The sequence below is a fragment of the Aptenodytes forsteri genome, unplaced genomic scaffold (assembly GCF_000699145.1).
Source record: "Aptenodytes forsteri isolate BGI_AS27 unplaced genomic scaffold, ASM69914v1 Scaffold246, whole genome shotgun sequence".
In the NCBI taxonomy this organism is placed as follows: domain Eukaryota; kingdom Metazoa; phylum Chordata; class Aves; order Sphenisciformes; family Spheniscidae; genus Aptenodytes; species Aptenodytes forsteri.
The window spans coordinates 142,499-160,492 of NW_008795692.1; the positions used below are offsets into that span (position 1 = coordinate 142,499).

Here is a 17,994-nt window from a genome sequence, read left to right on the forward strand (position 1 = left end):
AAGGGAAGGGAAGGGAAGGGAAGGGAAGGGAAGGGAAGGGAAGGGAAGGGAAGGGAAGGGGAGATATGGAGTCAAGAGTGAAAATTGTTACTCCTGGAGCAGGCTGCTCGGTATTGCCTGGGCAGGCTTTGATGACATCAAGCTCTCTGAATGTATCAAATATTATCTTCCTTGAAATGATGACACAGATGCCACATCCGTCACTGGATCCTTCAGATGCTGTGTCTCCTGCCATTCTGTATGACTTTGAGTATGTTGGAAAGGTCAAAACTTTTTGTAATCAATTCCATTAAGTCCTTGTCTCCTTCCACACCATTGGTAAATTCTTCTAAAGTCAGTTCCCCTAAAAGGAAATCAGATACTCCTGAGGAACTGAGGAACCCAGCAATCACTCTCAGCCCAACACAAGGCCATTCATTCCAGACTGAATCCCTCAGGAAGGTTCCCCGTTCTCTGCTGATAGACAAATGGAGGCAGAATATTTTCTAATGTTTTCCCACTTTGCATCAGATCCTAGAGCTCAGACTTGCTTTTTTCTGTTAAAAGAGATCAAACACACCTTTCACAGAAGTCTAAGACAACTGTGAGTGCTCAGTATCTATGGTGACAGAAATGTGTGAAAAAGGGTGCCTGTATCAAGGCTGAATGTACACGTGTGGACCAATTCTCACTGAGCTAACTGGAATTTATCTTATAGCTGGTTTTAACAGAGATTAGGGCATGATTTGCTGAGGATTACCAGGCATACTCCCTGTGTTGACTACTAGGATTATTTAGAGCCATAATAAGATATAGTGAAAAAATCGGTTAAGTGGTTTGATTAGATAAATTCTTCCAAGCAAGTGAAACGGTCATTTAGAGCGTGATTTTTTGGGCTCATGTCAAAATCAGGTAATACCTTGCAAGTTGCGTGACAACTATAAAATCTCTTTTATTGAGGAGCAGGAATATTGTTTCGCATTCTTCCTCTTTTCCTGCTCTCTTCCCTGTCAGCAAAGGCAAAGGCCAGTCCCAGGCATGTGTCTGCTTGCATGCTACACAGGAGCGTACACAGTTCTCGGTTAGAAGTTATTCCAGTGATACTGGTTTTCTCTGAAAGGGGAAACAGAGTTTGCTTTAATAGGAAGAGCTTGATTCTTTCCTCTGAGAATGGTTTAAAGTTTCTTGTTAAAATGACAACAATGAATGATTTCTCACTGAAAAAAGAAATGACAAGAGGCCAGGCAAAGAGGAAGATAGCTGGATGACTTAGGGCCCCAGGGTGCAGGGGAGCAGCAATTCAAGTTGTGAGCACTTCTGGTGAATGCTTAGCTAGATGACTTTTGGCTATTTTCGGATTTAAATACTCCCCAGAGTTTTTTTGTGTTTTGGTTTTTGTTCATGGCAAACCTCTTCTGATGTGAAAAAGGAAAATGATCAGCATTTGAAAAACGTGAAAACCGCTTTCTACCCATGGGCAGTAAAGGCTGCTTCCTCTTTAGTCATATGGGTCCTTGCTGCGCTGGTGAGCAGGCTCATATACACCCTCTGAAAGTGGAAAGCCGTCATTTGGTGGAAGTCCTGGCTCTTAGGCTTCAGTGAGAGGAGTAAGACCCTCTCCAGGGGCTGGCATGCAGTGCCCTCAGGATGTTCACACCTCCTCTTTCAAACCCAGTGCCCTTATATAATCGTCCCGGGAGCAGAGACAGAACAAGCCGTCTCTGTACGCTTGTCTGCATCCTCCTGCTTTGCCACTCAGCCACTCACTTCCTCCGATCTCTCCTCCTATCCCAGGCACTCCTCTTACTTCCCATCTCCTTCCCTCTGTATTGCCTTTGACTGAGGTCTTTGGTTGGATGGAGTTCCTGGACTCATCAGGTGGACACGCTGCATCATTTTCCTGCTTATGCAGGTCAGCTGGTCTTGAATTCCCTCCTCGTGATCCCAGGCTATATATTTCAAAGTACCAATACCAGCCTGCAAGCATACAAAAAAACCACTGCAATTACCAGTGAGATGTGGTTACACTGGCATGCCCAGACTCACTGCGACTGTGACGGGTCTCAGATTTCCTTGAGCTAATGAAAATAAATGGCAAAGCCATCAGGAGATTTGTTTTAAGAATTGCTCCCTACAACCATGGGATTATTTCTTGTATTTTACTGTGAGGAAGGATGTTGCAACTTATCTATTTGCTCTTTTCTTTAATAAGAAGCTACAAGGAGGTAGCATAGTTTAAGCTAAACTTGGTAAAATTTGTCCCATTCCTCAGGTGGAGCTAGTCCTGCTGCTCTGCAGCTATTTAAAAAATAACTAACTAGAAAGCAGTTTGAAATGGGAATTATTATGAAAATAATTCTGAATAATTCATGTTCTAGCATTTAATTGCTAAAACTTAAGACACGAAAGTTATTTTTTCAGCTGATGGTCTAGCTCAGATACAATTACTACTTGCGGTAAACATATGGTCAAAGCAGGGGCCAAAGTATGAATAATCATAGAATTTTGGTTACATTCTAGAATATGACTATATGTTATTTGGAGTCCTTTGGTAATTTGCCTTCACCCAAAAGATGGGCCAAGCAGGTGGAGAAAAAATATTCTATGAGTTATTCACATGCATCACAAGATCACTGTTTATACTCTGATTATATATCACAAAGAACTTTTTTAGAAGTGACCTTAACACACCAAATAAGACCAGAAAAATGAACAAAAAATGCCCAAAATTCCTGGCTGGGATCTGATTTTGCTCTGTAATGCTTTCCTAATATTCCTCATTTGTCAATGATTGCAGTAATTGATGTAAAACACAATTGCCAGTGGAAGGAGATCTTCATGATTAGAAGTATGAGGGAAGACATTCACATATGACAGGTTTTCTATTAGAAACAACTCTGAAGCAGTGAATTAAAGTTTTAGTTTCCAAATGCAAGTCCAATTGGCTTAATCTAGCTATCTTGAGAAAAAACAGTAGCATGTGTCTTAGCACGTGTTAACAATCAGCCTTCAAGGGACATCCAATATGCTGTCCAATCTTTAGAACATGCTAGAGCCTCTGCAACCATGCATCTTAATTGGTTTTCTTATCCATTATAGATAGATTAAGCCAACACAAATATACTAAAAAAACCCCTCGATCACACTTTCATTTTGCTGTGCAACCAGACTACCGGCATTTTGGATGAACAGTGCAAGACCTCCATGTTTTAGCCCCTACTGCATGTAATTCCTATGTCAACTTAATAGAGTCAGTTGATTTACACTTCACGGTAAAGCTGAAGTAATATGGGTAAAGAACAGATTCAGGCTTTCAGTTCCTCTAAAACAGTCAGTTCTTCAGTAGTGTGTTCAACTCCCCTCTTGATCTTGTACTTCCTTATGGGGGAACACCCCTGCCAAAGCCAAGAAAACCTAGATTCTTACCATCATTGTTCACATCTATCTTCTGAAATACTATGTTTGTGAACTCTTCAGCAGACATGTTGGTGTGGCCATTAATAGCCTGGATAGCCTGAAGGCAGAAATGCAGAAAGTTCTTTCAGACTTTTTTTCCATCAAGTTGTGAAAACAATACACTGGCAACCACAGTAATTGCGATGCAGCTCTTTAGTTCACCAACCCTTTCAAAAATCTCTAAATAAATAGCTATTTCAAGTAAATCTTCAGTAATGAGGATTGGAAATTTAATTAACATAACACAGCCTGAAGATTACAGACTAATTTACATATCTCTGACGGTCTTCTGAAACCATGTGGCACCTCTGCTCTGCAATACACTTTAGATTCCACACCAGCATTTTTATCTTGCCCTAGAGAGTTCCGTGTCTTCAGAGAGTGCCCTATGGTCTGTGTGATTTAAATATAGTATTATTTTTCACAGCTGAAAGCACATGAGGAGAAAGCCTAAGTCATTTTTCTATTAAGACATGTTTAACTTAGTAATCACAAATAAAGTCAGACCAGCAGTTCTGGAAGTTGGCAGAATTTACTTGTCCTCCAAAGAAATTAGGAAAGCCAGAAGTCTCCCCTCTACTTTTTCTGTGGCAAAGGGACCCAATATTTGGAGTAAAGGTATACATGAATATTTTTGCAAAATTGTATCCCATTCACTGAGACAGTAATTTTTGCATTATGGTGATCATTCAGGTTAATAAAATAGGAGCCTATATGTTAAATAGCCAGTGGTCCAGAAGCAACAAGCATATGTTTACAGAGTTGGACCCAAACTCAGTATCACAATTAGTAAGTGACTGGGAAAATACATACATATGTATGTATAAACACACATGCATATAATGGGCATACTACAGAATTTGTTTTTCTACACCTGAATTATCTTGAAATGAACTGTGTTGTGTAAAGGAATTCACTGCATGTGCCAGTTGTTTCCTTCAGTATTCCTGATATTATTTTAGAACTCATTATATTTAAATAAAATGTAAGTTAAACCTGTTCGGCACTGATGTGGAATTCTTGACCATCACTGTCTTTATCTTACTTTGCACAAATGAGTTCAAAAAGGCAGCAAGAATTTTACAAAAATAGGTACATAAACTTGTTTGTATTACTAATTCATACTTTAGATACTTTTGGAGTTTTATATGTCTGATCCTGATGCTGTCTTCAGAAGAAAGTTGTACCTTTGCCATAGTTAAATTTGTTGTAGTGCTAAGAGTAAAGCAGTGGTTCCTGAAGTACTTGAATCACTGACTACCACAGAATCACCTTAAATAATAAAATAAAATAACTGGGCTGTTAAAAGGCACTGAGAGGGTGCATGGTTGTCTGGAAGGAATTTTGATGGTTGATAATGATCTGATGGTCCAAAGTTTGCATAGCTGTAGGGACAGATGAAGTTTTAATAGGACCTCTGTGATTTAAATTAATGTCTCAGATATGACATATCTTTTTGGACAAGCCCTTGTTTACTGATGCTTAGTATAAGCAGGGGTCTTAATGGCTGTGAGCCTGTATTTTTATTTTTGTTTAGAGCCCATTGATTTTAATCTAGCCTAGGTCAAGTGACTTAGGCAGGTTTAAGGTAAAGTTCTTGTACTCCAAAAGAGAAGAAAATACACAGAGGTTTAAACTGGTTTTAAAACAAGGTAAGTTGAAAAAGAAATCTTCTTTACATTAAAAGGATTTTAATTCTGTTTTCAGATAAAGCCCAAGACAAAACACAGTTGCCTCATTGCCTCTGGGTGAAAAATGATGGAGAATATCTGCAAAAGAAAGGTGTCATTGGTCTTAAACGAGGAGAAATCTGGGAGATGCAGCCTCTCCTTCTACCTTTAGAAAGCTGCTCTTTAGAAGGTGATGCATCAACTTTATTTGTTTGACCCCATGGCTGCATCTGGCTCCAGTTCCTTTTAACTTGGGCAGCAGCTCTTGAAAGTCTCTAACAGTGACTAACCAGGCACCAGCAGTAATACAGAATCCAGGCAAAGTATGTTCCTTGTTTATTATGACATTAAATCCCTACTTAGATTTTGTGCTCCCTGCAGCAAAACCTTGATCTGTAATGAGTCCTGTACATTTAGGGACCAGCATTAAGTCATTCATATTTGCAAGGAACCCTATCATATCTTTTGGATGCAAGCAGCTACTGAAGTGCAAAATATTTTTTCACTAGAGCAAGTTGAACAATACAGAAATAATTTTAAAGGAAGAATTACACTGCTTTGGTTTTATGGGTTTGAAATGGACCCATTTTATTCAAAATTTTCTACAATATTTGTATCCAAATGTCACTGCATGATTTAATGATAAAATTAAACTTCCCCAGTTTAATTTTAAAATAGCGGTAATGGCATTTGTAGTAAACAAATCTAAAAGCCTTTCAAAAAATTAAAATATTGGAATATTTTGATGATGCCTATATTGTTTCTTGCAGCAAGTTCAGTTTGAGAAGCCAGTTTTCCGCAATAGACTGGCACAAACACTTGTAACCAGCTGTTTTATTCATTATGCTGCTTCAGTTCTACCCTGCCTTACAGTATAGTTTATCACAATAATGTCTCTACTGTTTCTACAGTTCTTCACTTTCAGCAAAGCATTATATCTGTAGAACTATGGTTTAAAGTAAAATATTACTTAGATATGTTTACTTCAATAAGCAAGAAACTAATGGCAGGAATGTCACTAGCCAGAACAATTCTGGTTTTACAACTGTAAAACATTAGGTAAAGTACAGACAATCCATTTACAACGCATGATGAAACCACTGTTTCAGGGGCAATGCACTATGTCAAATGCTCTTGCTATTGGTCATAACTTGCTTACCGTGAATATGCTTAATAGTTCCTTTTTGTCAATACATCCGTTTCCATCGGCATCGTATAGCTTAAAATACCATTTCAATTTTTGGTCAATTTTCCCTCGTATAACCAAATTTATTGCAGCTATGAACTCCAAGAAGTCTATAAATCCATCCTAAGAGAGAGAGAGAGAGAAAAAAAACCCCACACCTATATTTAACAGCTGGTTTTCTGTTCATTCTGGCAATTTCACAGAAACAGGTCATTGAATTCACTATAATACACATGATTTATAAAGCACCTTAACACAGAAATTTCCTGCGGTGTTTAAAAAGGATGCACTCAAATGGAAACACTCACCTATTTAACAGCATTGGTTTTCTGTTCATTCTGGCAATTTCACAGAAACAGGTCATTGAATTCACTATAATACACACTGATTTATAAAGCACCTTAACACAGAAATTTCCTGCGGTGTTTAAAAAGGATGCACTCAATTGGAAACACTATAGGAAGGGGTGTTAGCACAGACAATTTTGTTCTCCCCAAAGAGAAGCTGGGGGCAGTAGGGGTGGGGGGCAAATCTGTTCTGAGCAATTGTTATTGACATTTTTTGAGGAGAAGAGAAACGTTTTTGTGGTAGACTTCCACATGTGAAAAATGGGAGTCTGGGATTGATACTAATGAGACGACTACAGTGGAATTGCTTATATTTGTATGGGTACTGCAGAACTGTGGATGATTTCCAGTGCAACAGAGCTGCTCCAGGTGTTATTCATCTGAGAGATCATGTGGTAAGTGTTGTATGTGGTAACCAATAACCTGGCGTGAACTCCAGATACTGTGTTTTTTCCATATAAACATCAGGTCTCTGACTAATACATTTTGCATAGGATATAAAGCTTTCAAGTCATAAACTAGTTTCTAAATAGTGAGGATTGGGGGATATTCATAGGGAAAGAGTATTTCAGATCGATTTAATTCCATATTTTCTGCTTCCTTCTCTGAAGCTAGTGATGGAAACCTGTCAAGGACAGGCCTCCATGGTCAGGTGGTCCTAAGCCACTGTGACAGTTCCTCTGTTTCTGTAAAAATGTGGTGAGGATGGAAGAAACAGTTGCTGAATTTGGAGAGTACTTGCTCCAACTGTTTCTCATGTGCATATAAAAAGAATTAACAGCTGGTAAATTTAATCTTGTGATCTTTACGTTGGCCAGAATCCAATCGCTTGGAAAACCTTGGAAAGACTGTCATCAGTTTCCGATGGCCTGTGATTGAGAAGAGAAGGTTGGATGAGTATCTAGTAGGTTTAGCATGTTACTTATTTTTGTTGTCATACATCAACACACGTCTTGCCACTTGAGGTTTTGCAACCAGCAGGCATTAATCTACCCTCGAGACTGTACTAGACTAAAGGAAAAGAAGTCCTGTAAAGGTGCGGTGCCATACTTGTAGGCTGTTCAGCAGACTGGCACCTAGGAGGTAAATCCAATGTTTCGAGCACATTGGATTCAATGTACATGCAGAAATGCAGAAATGGTGCATGTATAACTTGTGCAGACTGACCATTGCTTCACAGACTGTTTGTGCAGGTTCTGCTGTGGTTGCTGGATTTACTGTAATTGCAATCACAGCAAACTCAGCAAAGGTAAAGGCACCATTCAACCACTGTTTGGGATTAAATGAAATTTGGCAGTAACTGCATGTAGTTTTCAAACAAGATTAGTCCCAGTATTAAAAGCAGATGCTTTACCACAAAACGACACATAATGTACCCCAAACTTTATGCTTCTTTTTGGCACACCAGCTTGAATTTCAATTTTGCAAGTATCATTTCAAGAAGCATCTCATCAAGTATTTTACTGGAGAGCAAGGTTTATTTTGCTGATTATGTTTCCATCCTCTGATTTGATAGGTCTATTAAGAATGTGGTTAGATGCATTTCATATTGCTGCTTTTTTATTGCATTTCATACTACTTATTGAAAGTACAGATTAATTTTAGGCTTGTCCATGATGAGGTTAATTTTCTTCTTTCTCACATTTCACTTTGGATTTTGGAAAAAATTATTTTGTTTGCTTTCTTCCTACATCTTGGTGTCACTGTTGTTCTGACAAAATATCAGAAGTTTGGAAAATGTAACAATCAGCTTAATGTGTTTGTGTATGTGATTCTGATCTGGTGGATCATTTGGCCTGCCCCAAGCAGGAAGGGACTGAAGGCCAAGGTCAAAAAACCCCACCTCTGAAAAACACCTGAGAGAAGTTGTAGTTGCCAGTAAAGCCCCAGCCATATTCTGTAGACATGCAAAGACCACTGGCAACATGTTAACCTCAGCAGCCAGTGCATCGGGAATAGAAATACTGAGAAGGCAAACATGTTTATATACATGTTTATCTACATGATGTGGAACCAGAAGCATGCACAAAAGGATTGATGACAAATGTGCTGTTTTTCCTTTCTACACCAAAAAACATACATTGCAGGTAGAAAAGAAAGTATTTATGTGATGCAGAAGGCTATGGTGTTCTTACTACACATATCCAGAGCTTTCTCAGATAAAGAGAAATACTGTGCTTTTTGCAGTGGCATCCAAGATCCTCAGAATAGTACATTAAATAATGAAAAAAATCATAACAGTAACCTGTGAAGATCATCCTATGGTTCTGTGAGTACCACAAATAATACAATAAATGTGTTATGATGTTATTAAAAGAATACTGCCATGCTGATTTACCCATCCACTGCTCTATAACCATTCACAATACAAGTATCTAGGTAGGTCCTTCCGTGTCTCCGGGCTCTGTAAAACTTCACTCTGTGCAGTGCACAGAATAAAGTGTCTGTTGCTCATTAGGAAGTCAGTAATTCACAAGCAAAGGGCTACCGTAAAAATAATAAAAGAAATAATAAAATAAAATGAAAAAAAAACCCAACAACATAATAGGCAGAGCTGATTATCAGTGGTGGAAGACAGAAATAATTTACATCTGGTGCTTTACTCTGTTATTCCAAAGGGCAAATTTCTAATATTTTTATTAAATGGAGTTAACGCTGGTGAAACCTGCTTATTTGGCAGCTTAGGGTGTGGCAGAGGTTTGGGTGACGGATGCATTTCTTGTGTGTGAAGGCTTATTTTCCCTGTCTGTATGGCGCTGGCCATGCCTTCCTCGGCTGCAGCGCAATTACACTGGGATATCATGGGCACTGGGAGGGGTGGTGAAATCCTGCTCCCTTCCCTGACCATACGCACAGAGCCAGCTGGGGTAAGGTCACAGGGTACCCCCTCTGAATATGGTGTAAAATAGGGGGGCAGAAATCTCCTAATGCAGTTCTGAGGAGTGGGCCAGAGAGACACCAAAAAAATGGGTTCAAAACTTCTTTTACATGCCCCAAAGTCTTGTGGACTTTCTGCTTAGCATAGTAGACTGAATAAAAATATATATTTTTTTTTAGTCTCTTAATGGCTTGACTAGATGAACTAGAAGCTTAAGGACACATTATGGTTGTGCATGTGTTTGTGCCCTTTGATGCTGTGTTTTTGTAACTTGTTTTGCTTTCACTGATAAGTGATTTTTTAAGCTGCTTGGAACAGTTTGATTCACAAAATAAAGACAAAAGAAGGCTCCAAAACTGGAAGGAGAATTTGCTGATGATATAAAACTGATCCTTACGGCCCAGAGGGCACCACCAGCCCTGACTGCCCCTGCCCCTGCCCCTGCCCAGGCCCCAGGCTCCATTTCAGTTGTTCATTAGTTACTGGATCTCCTGAGGAGAAAGCGGTTTAATTTTATCTTTTTATGAGATGTTTTTGCTTCCGAATGTCAGCCTATGTGCAGTTGCTGGAGACTGCTCACTTTTGTTCGGTGAGGACAGGGATGTGTGTCCTGTGAGGGCAAAGCCGGGCAGCGAGGGATTGCAGCATTACACAACAGCAATGAATAGCCCAGCCATGGACCCCTAGGAGGGCATTATCCTTTGGTTCCCAGAATAGCATTGCTAATCTTCACAGGTCCTTGAAAAACTCTTACAGCTTCAAACTGTTTGAGTACAGATTAAAAATAATTGACTTGTCAGCTGTGATTACACAGCTGATCTTAAACAGCACGGTAATTCAAGGTTGGGCCAGAATGATCTGAACTCGGCGTTTTGGCTGCCTAGCTCTTGCCTGAGTGTGATTTCTTAACTGTATTGATGGGTCACTACTGGGATAGTGAGCCAGCCATCTCCCACAGCACACCACAGCTATGCATGTGGAAAGGGCAGATTTCTGTCCCTGCAAAACCCTATGATGAGTGAACTCATCATCTTGGAGTACTGAGGACTCTACTAAGAGTCTATATGCAATAAGCAGTGTCTTGTTTTCAAATTTGCTCCTGAAAAATCTCTAAACTCAACCTGACACCAGGAGAATAACTCAACAGGCTTTATCAGGATTAACAAGTGTGCATATATAGATGATCTAGGTATTTCAAACTTAGGGCTCAGGACATTAAGCCACCTTCCCTCCCCACCCCTGTCTTTCAGCATCCTACTTAAACCTCATAAGGCAGAGGGAGGAGGCACAGGTCAAACAGCAGATTACAACAGCTCAGAATAACTGTGAAATTTATAGCTAATCCTATGTTCTTCTCTCTTTCTCTGTAAACCCCATTTCAAATATAGCACTGCTTTCTCTGCCCTCAGAAACCTAAAGGAGGATTCATTTCGCTCTGTTTCACCTTCCCTCATTTCCTTGCATTCTTTTTGCTTCTGAAGACTTTCAGCTCTTCCTCAAAGGCTGCATACGCATTATTGAAGAAATACAGAGCTACTTGTGACTCTATTAGTTTGGCACACCCTTAAGGTCTGATATTGGAGTTTGGGGCTTGGAGAGAGCTCCAGATCCCCTATGGGCTGTGGCCAGAATCATCTGTTTCCTAAGCAAACAAAGCTGGCGTTTGTCACAGGGTGGGGGGAGACTCTTGGCAAGCAAAGGCTATTAGATAAGGATGAAGAACGAAGCAGGGAATTAGGAGCTGCAGATCGTTAAGTAGTTTTGTGATAGTTCTGTACCCACTGTTACATAAAGAGACAAGGCTGTATTGACCAGACTGTTACACAAGGTTCTGCTTTGCCCAGACAAAGAGGGACCTGTGAGATTTGGGGACTTAGAAAATACCAGGATCTTTGTGTTAGAGGAGTTGGAAATGCAGAGCCAGCTATGTGTCCGGGCTCTCAGGCTTGTAGGCTACCCTAGTAAAACCTGGTGAAATCCAAAAGAATGATAAGATGACAAACAATTTCATTTCTTTAAAATTAACAACTACCCCCCAACTTCCTGCCATCACTCACGATTTTCTTTCAAGATTACTGGAGAAGCAGGGAGGCAGGGAAGTCACCAAGGCATCGGGCTGGGTCCTGTGCTCAGCCTGCAGCACAGCACAGCAGTGCCCAGGAGGGCTGTACTGAAGGAAAGCATGTGCTCAAGGACCTAGCCCTCTGCCATCATCTCCTGGATGGTGGGGTTCAGCTTTCTGCACCCCTAATTTTGAGCATCTTTCCAACTTAAAACAAAGCAGTAGTCAAGAGAGGGAAAACTAAAAAACGCTGCCATGACCACATAACACATTTTTCAGCAAATTTCTTGCTGGCAATTCAAGCAAATTTTTTTTTTGTTTGACAAACCCAAGAATGTAGCAGGACAAAACTCCAGGAAAAGCACTCTGAAGACATACATGTCTTCCAGTGGCAAAGATGCTCTATTTGGCAGATTATATCAGGTGCTCCTAGATAACATTTTTAGGAATTAATGTCTCAAGGGATATATGCAAGAAGGCTCCTAAAAGTTAAACACATATACTATCATTTCCTAAACTACTGGGTATTACCAGACAAAGGACCTCAGGGAAGGAAAAAGTTAATACTCTCTACCTTCTTTATCTAGTAGGCATTTTTTATTTCTGTAAAAAATGGGAGATTATAGATCATATTTTATCACAAGAAAGCAGTTACCAGTTTACTGTCATTACATGAGTTTGCGGCCAAATTAGTTAAAACAGATCATCCAATTTCTGCTGCATTTTTTCTGCAATTATTATTTCCAAAGTGTGGTTCACCAACATCATTGTCACCAACAAATGTGTGAGTCATGATTGCATAGTTTTGGATGTTTCAAAGCAACAATTAAATGACAAAGGGGAAAGGAAGAAAATGTAAACCTGGAGTAGCCTCTGACTGCTCTATTCGTAATTAATAAGGAAATAAATAGAAAAAATGACAGTTGCACTTTTAAAAAATACTTAAAATTTCTTTAAATAAAAGCAGCAGAGTCCTGAACTGTTTCTCATTAAAATTACTTTCCCTTTTATCTACATCATAATTTAACAAGTAGTATTTAAAAGTAATTCGGATTAATTGTACAAAGTTAATCTTCATTGCCTATTCACGTAATGTGACAAAATTACAGTGTTAGGTGGTAATGGTAGTAACATGCTCTAAGCACGTTTTAAGCTCAGTGAAAGCTGCAGAGTACACGATGATTTCTTTACACTTAAATGAAAATTTCAAAGAAACCCTACACGTGTTGTTAGAAAAGTGTAACTGCTTCAGTTTGGTGTATAATATTGGTCACTGAGTAACTGCAGAGGAAACAACTCTAAACCCTTTCTTTTGTTTTAAAAACAGTCAGGGAGTGTAGGAACTCAGGTAGCACAACTCAATGAGAGACTGCATAGACGATGAAGATTATTTTTAAATAAAATTGAACATCATTCTTTCATATTCCTCCCTTTCTGTACTGACTCACATTGAATTTTGCTACATTTGTTTCTGCAGGACATTCAGTAAAAATGCATGTGATACAAATTTAATCCATGTTAAAGAAAAAAACAAGGAAAAAACGTTAAGCCAAAGAATCACTTGACCAAACCTCTAAGTAAGTGCTTAATTTCTATTGTCAGTACTTTTTGCCACTAATTTCTCTGTATCTAATGCAGTGATTCATTTTCCCTAGGTCTCTTGTGCAACGTAGTTGGCATTACAGCTTCATAAAGGACCTGTGGGCTGGGCTGTCTTAACCTGTGGATCTCAGGTGCTGGGTCCTAGTGTGAAAGGGGACTCCTGACAGCCAGGTGCCAAAGCGTTGGTGGATGTAGTACATCTGGCCTTGCGCTGTGCACAAACCGTGTCTTTGATCCGGACATGCTCTACAGTGTGATGGACCTCCTGCCCACGTGCAGCAAATCTATTGCAAACGCAGTGAGCCTGGACACGCTGTGCACAGGTGGCAAGGAAGAGGCTATTCAGTGAGGTGGGGACACTCCATGGTGTGCACTGTGAATACCGCTGCCCCATCGCATAGCTTAATCCAATCCAGCTAAGCATCAAGACTGCGATGCAAGGAAAATTCAACTGGAATATTACTTAATAGCACTTGGATACTACATGGATATTTTGAAATTTTGTTTTTAAAGATAATATTTCTTGAACATTCAGATTACCCGTTTTGAAATGCAAAAAGAAAAGCCACTGAATTCTGCAATGCTGTAATAGAAATCTGAGACAGACCTCACTTTAATATCCCATGTAGAGAATCAGCCTTCCACGCTTGATGGTGCTGTGCCACTACTAGGGAATTACCTCTGGTCTAAAACTTTTAGATCATAACTCGTACCATCAAATCCTATAGTCAAGAACTCAACTGTACTGACACAACCAAGTGGTGATTTTAACGATAATGTTAATGTAGGCAGTACATCCTGTGCCAACCCACTAGAAAACAAAATTAAGATTGTGAAATTGCACCAATAATTGTAGGAAGTCCTTATAAAGTAATAGATTCCTTTTTGGAATCAATACATAAAATTGCATGTAAAAAAATTCTGGAGGTAGTTAAGAAGTAGAACAAAGACATTCTTTAAGACAGTCTGTAAATAAATAGAGTAGTGTTTCATGGAACCAGGTGAAATATTCATAGAACGTAGTTTCTATTCCATGGAATTTTTTATAAGGGTACAGTACCTTTCAAAGGCACTTAAGCATGCTGACAAAAATGATATAACTACACTACCTTGAACACAGCAAAGCATAATTTAACCTCCTCCTTATTTACAATAATCAGGCTAGTTACTTTACATTTGAGATAATTTTATGCAACATTACTGCAGATTAAGGAGAAGCAAATGGTTTAGCTTTGTTGTTTTTGTTGCTTTTGCTGGATTGTGTCTGAAACTAATGGGAAAAGGATTTGTACATGTACATGTCAACTCCAAAAAGTCCGAATATTTCAGGAAGTAAGAGCTGTAGATTTTTGTTACTTCTGACAGAAGAATTCTTTCTGGCTAAGAGATATCTTGATTTTTATTTTCTTCTAGCCCTTGGTTTAGAAGTGGATTAATTTTTTGACACACAGGCTTTTATTGCTGACTCTACAATGTGATAGCTGTGACTGTCATGAAAAGAAAATAAGTTTTCTAAGTATTTCTTGTTGTGGAGAGTAATTAGAGGTGATTGTGAGAGTGAAAAAGGGTTCAAAACCAGAAAAATCAAGTTAGACTTCTTTGGGCAAAGTGGTAGTGCTATCCACATGTGCTGGGCCAACACAAGAAACATGAAAAGGAATAGCATAGAACGTAGCACGTCTTGCCAACCACAATACCAGCTTATATGGGTCTTGGCCCCATAGTGGTGTGTGTAATGCAGATGTTGCTGCTGCAACCTTGCTGCTTCGGTTAAGCTGGCTGGTTAGAGTAAGCTAAGAAAAGCGTACTTGTCCAGAGAGTCATTTCAGCCTGAAGACATCCCTAAAATGATGTGTGCAGCTGAACATATGTTTGCACATCTGTTTGAAGACTTAGGATACAAAAGAGGAAAGTTGTTCAGGAAAGTTTGGGAAAATATTTCTATAATTATCATCCTCTCTCACCCTGCTTTGGATAACTATTAACTATTGCACCCAATTCTATTGTGTCAACTTTGGTAATGCCTGCAAACATGCAAGGATGCAGCAAACAGTCTAGGCAGTTCCTTAGGCATCATGACAATTCATAGCACAGCAGCTATTCCTGGTCCTGAGGACACATCAGAGCAAGACAACCTGAGAAAGGAAGTCCAACTGCAGATGAAATTTTCCAGCAAAGGAGAGTTAGCAAAGATGCCCTGAGCCATTATAATTAATCCCACAAGAGGTGGAAACACTTAATATTTAGGTTCCAGGTAGTGTTTGAAGTATTGCTCACTAGCAGTCATTTTATTTCATCTTTTAAGAGCTCTTCATGCCTTCAATAAGAATGTGGAAGGCAGCTATCACATAGTGCTAGGTAACCGTTGCATAGTTGGGCCATGTCAATCTTTAACAAAATAATGTCTTCAGTAGAATCTCTAGCAACTAACTGCCTCATATCGATGAAAATAATATTCTTGTCTCTCACAATTCTTAAAAAGGGGGAAAAAGTGGAGGGAGAAAACAACTGAAAGTCAAATGAAGAATGAGTTACATTAATCATCAAAACATCTCTGAAAAATATTACATCTTTCTGTGAACATTTGCATGCTTTTCTTGGAATATGAGGTGCAACCGCTGCTTTCATAGAGAGTTTCATGGCCAAATGATTCGCATTTCCTTCTACTACAATACCTGAGAAGATATGCTTGGCTAATCCCATTCATGTCCCTATAACCAGAGAGGATAACATCTATTTGTAGCCAGAACGCAAAATCAGATGATGAAAAGTCTACCTGAAAATTGGAACTATAAAGACACAGCAGGACAGTGGGGAAGGAGCTAGGATGAGGATAAAAGGAATGGTGGTCTGCCTCCCAACACTTGTCAGCATTATGCAAAGTACGAGCAGTGAAGGGAAACTTATTCTTCAGGAAAAAAAATTAAAAAAGACGTAGCTTGAGATTTAGTTTACATTGCTATGTAGTCATTTCAACACACAACAAAGTTCTATTGAAGTAACACATTTTTGCATTTCTTATTATCTGTTCTACATCAAACAGCCTGTTTTAATGTTCTTCTTTAGATTTTAAAATGGATTCTTTTATAAATCTTTTTTATAGTTCTAATCTGCATAATGATGTCAGATGAACTCTAGTTTATCACAGAACTACTTTAACTTTTAAATTAAAAAGCACAAACTAGAAAGATGACTAAAAATTGACATCAGTTGGTGGCTCCTTATCTAAAGATTTCTTAAACTCTTTGCTGTGGAGCGTCCATTTTTCTGCATCTATGAACTTTATCTCTGCGTAGCAGAAAATACAATTCTCTGTTGAGGACTATCCAATGCTTTATAAAATGTTAACAGAAAATCCTTGAACTTGCATAATTTTCCTTCAGTGCCACATACCTATTAATCTTCTTTATTCTTCACAGTATATCCTACCTTTTAAAATCTGATTTTCTTACAAAGCAAGACACTTATTCCTGTAGCTAGTTTCAATTAATGCCAAAATAATCAATAAGAGAACTACAATAGCAGCATCCCATTTTCAGTACATTGCTTCACATGATAAATGGCTATGCAAATTTTGTCCTTCGCAGGTCATAAGAACCCAATCAATCAAACAATTCTTACAGTGTTCAATTTTTATTTTTAGTGGTGGCAAAACCTGTCTGCAAGTCAGTGGAAGTGGATGACAATGATCTGTGTTTCTGATTTAAAGAAAGAAGATTTTTTAGAATAAGTGTTAAATAGTAACAATGCTGCCTATAGAATGTTGCCTTAGTTCTGTTTAAGAGCAACTAACACTTCCAATATATTGCAGATACACCAGACATTATTTTTCTAGATAGGCTCTCTCCTTTAACATTGGTGTAACCTCATTTTGAAGGATATAATCTCTCTGAAATATGATACATATTCTCACAGAAACCCAAATATACATGAGTATACTTGGCAACTACTGAAGTATTTTAGATAAACATAACTGTTTTCTCTCTAAAATTCATCAGTAGGCTGCATGAACTAGGACTGCATGACAGTTATGCGTGGACTGAGATGCAGAGGGAATAAAAAAAGCAGGAGGACTTCAGCTTACTTATATGTGGTTGCAGCTTTTTCGTTTTTGTATTACAAGTAGCTTAAGGGTGAAGAAGACTGAGATAATTTTTCCCTAAAATGACCTAATAAAGGGAATCTTTTAAAAAATGAACTCTGTTGCACTCGTACTTTAGTAAAAACATTATTTTTGAAGGTTTTCATTGGAAAGCTGTGGCAAAAGATAAACCCACCATTTTTTTTACTGCCATTGCCATTGTATAAATATATAAATAATGGTTACAAGTATTAATGTATGAGTCATGAATAAAACGTTTGCTCAAATGCTACCTCCTGCACTCCTCATGATAATCTCAAGGAAAGTTAAATTTGCAATTATAGTTCTGAACATTCAGCATCTTTATTTTTCACTAGAGCTAAGAATGATGAAGGACAACTTTCAGGCTTCACTAACCTATTTATTTATTTGTTTGTTTGTTTATTTAATTATTAGCAAAGCATCCCACAGAGGTCAAGGAAAGGATGAAAACTCTTGACATAGAACCCTTGTTTTTAAGAAACATGGAAAAATTAGAGACATCTGCGTACTTGGTGTATAAGGTCAGTTAATTATGAAACAGCTGGTGGTCTGCAGAAGAGACATGCCAGAAATGGCTAGCATTTATTTAGTGTATTCCTGAGAAGAAAGCTTTTAGGACATAGCCTATGTCACTGTCGTGGTTTAACCCATCAGGCAGCTAAGTCAGATAGCTAAACACCACACAGCCGTT

General features: G+C 38.6%; 1 protein-coding gene across 1 annotated transcript; it reads right to left on the reverse strand.

The window, feature by feature from the left end:
* Positions 1 to 212: 212 nt before the first annotated feature.
* GUCA1C (guanylate cyclase activator 1C) lies at positions 213 to 6,449 on the reverse strand (the record flags this gene model as incomplete). Its single annotated transcript, XM_009282883.1, is given in 3 exon segments — positions 213 to 343; positions 3,406 to 3,493; positions 6,265 to 6,449. Coding segments are annotated over 3 exon segments (404 nt in total), but the record flags the coding sequence as incomplete, so codon positions are not given.
* Between the last annotated feature and the right edge of the window lie 11,545 nt (positions 6,450 to 17,994).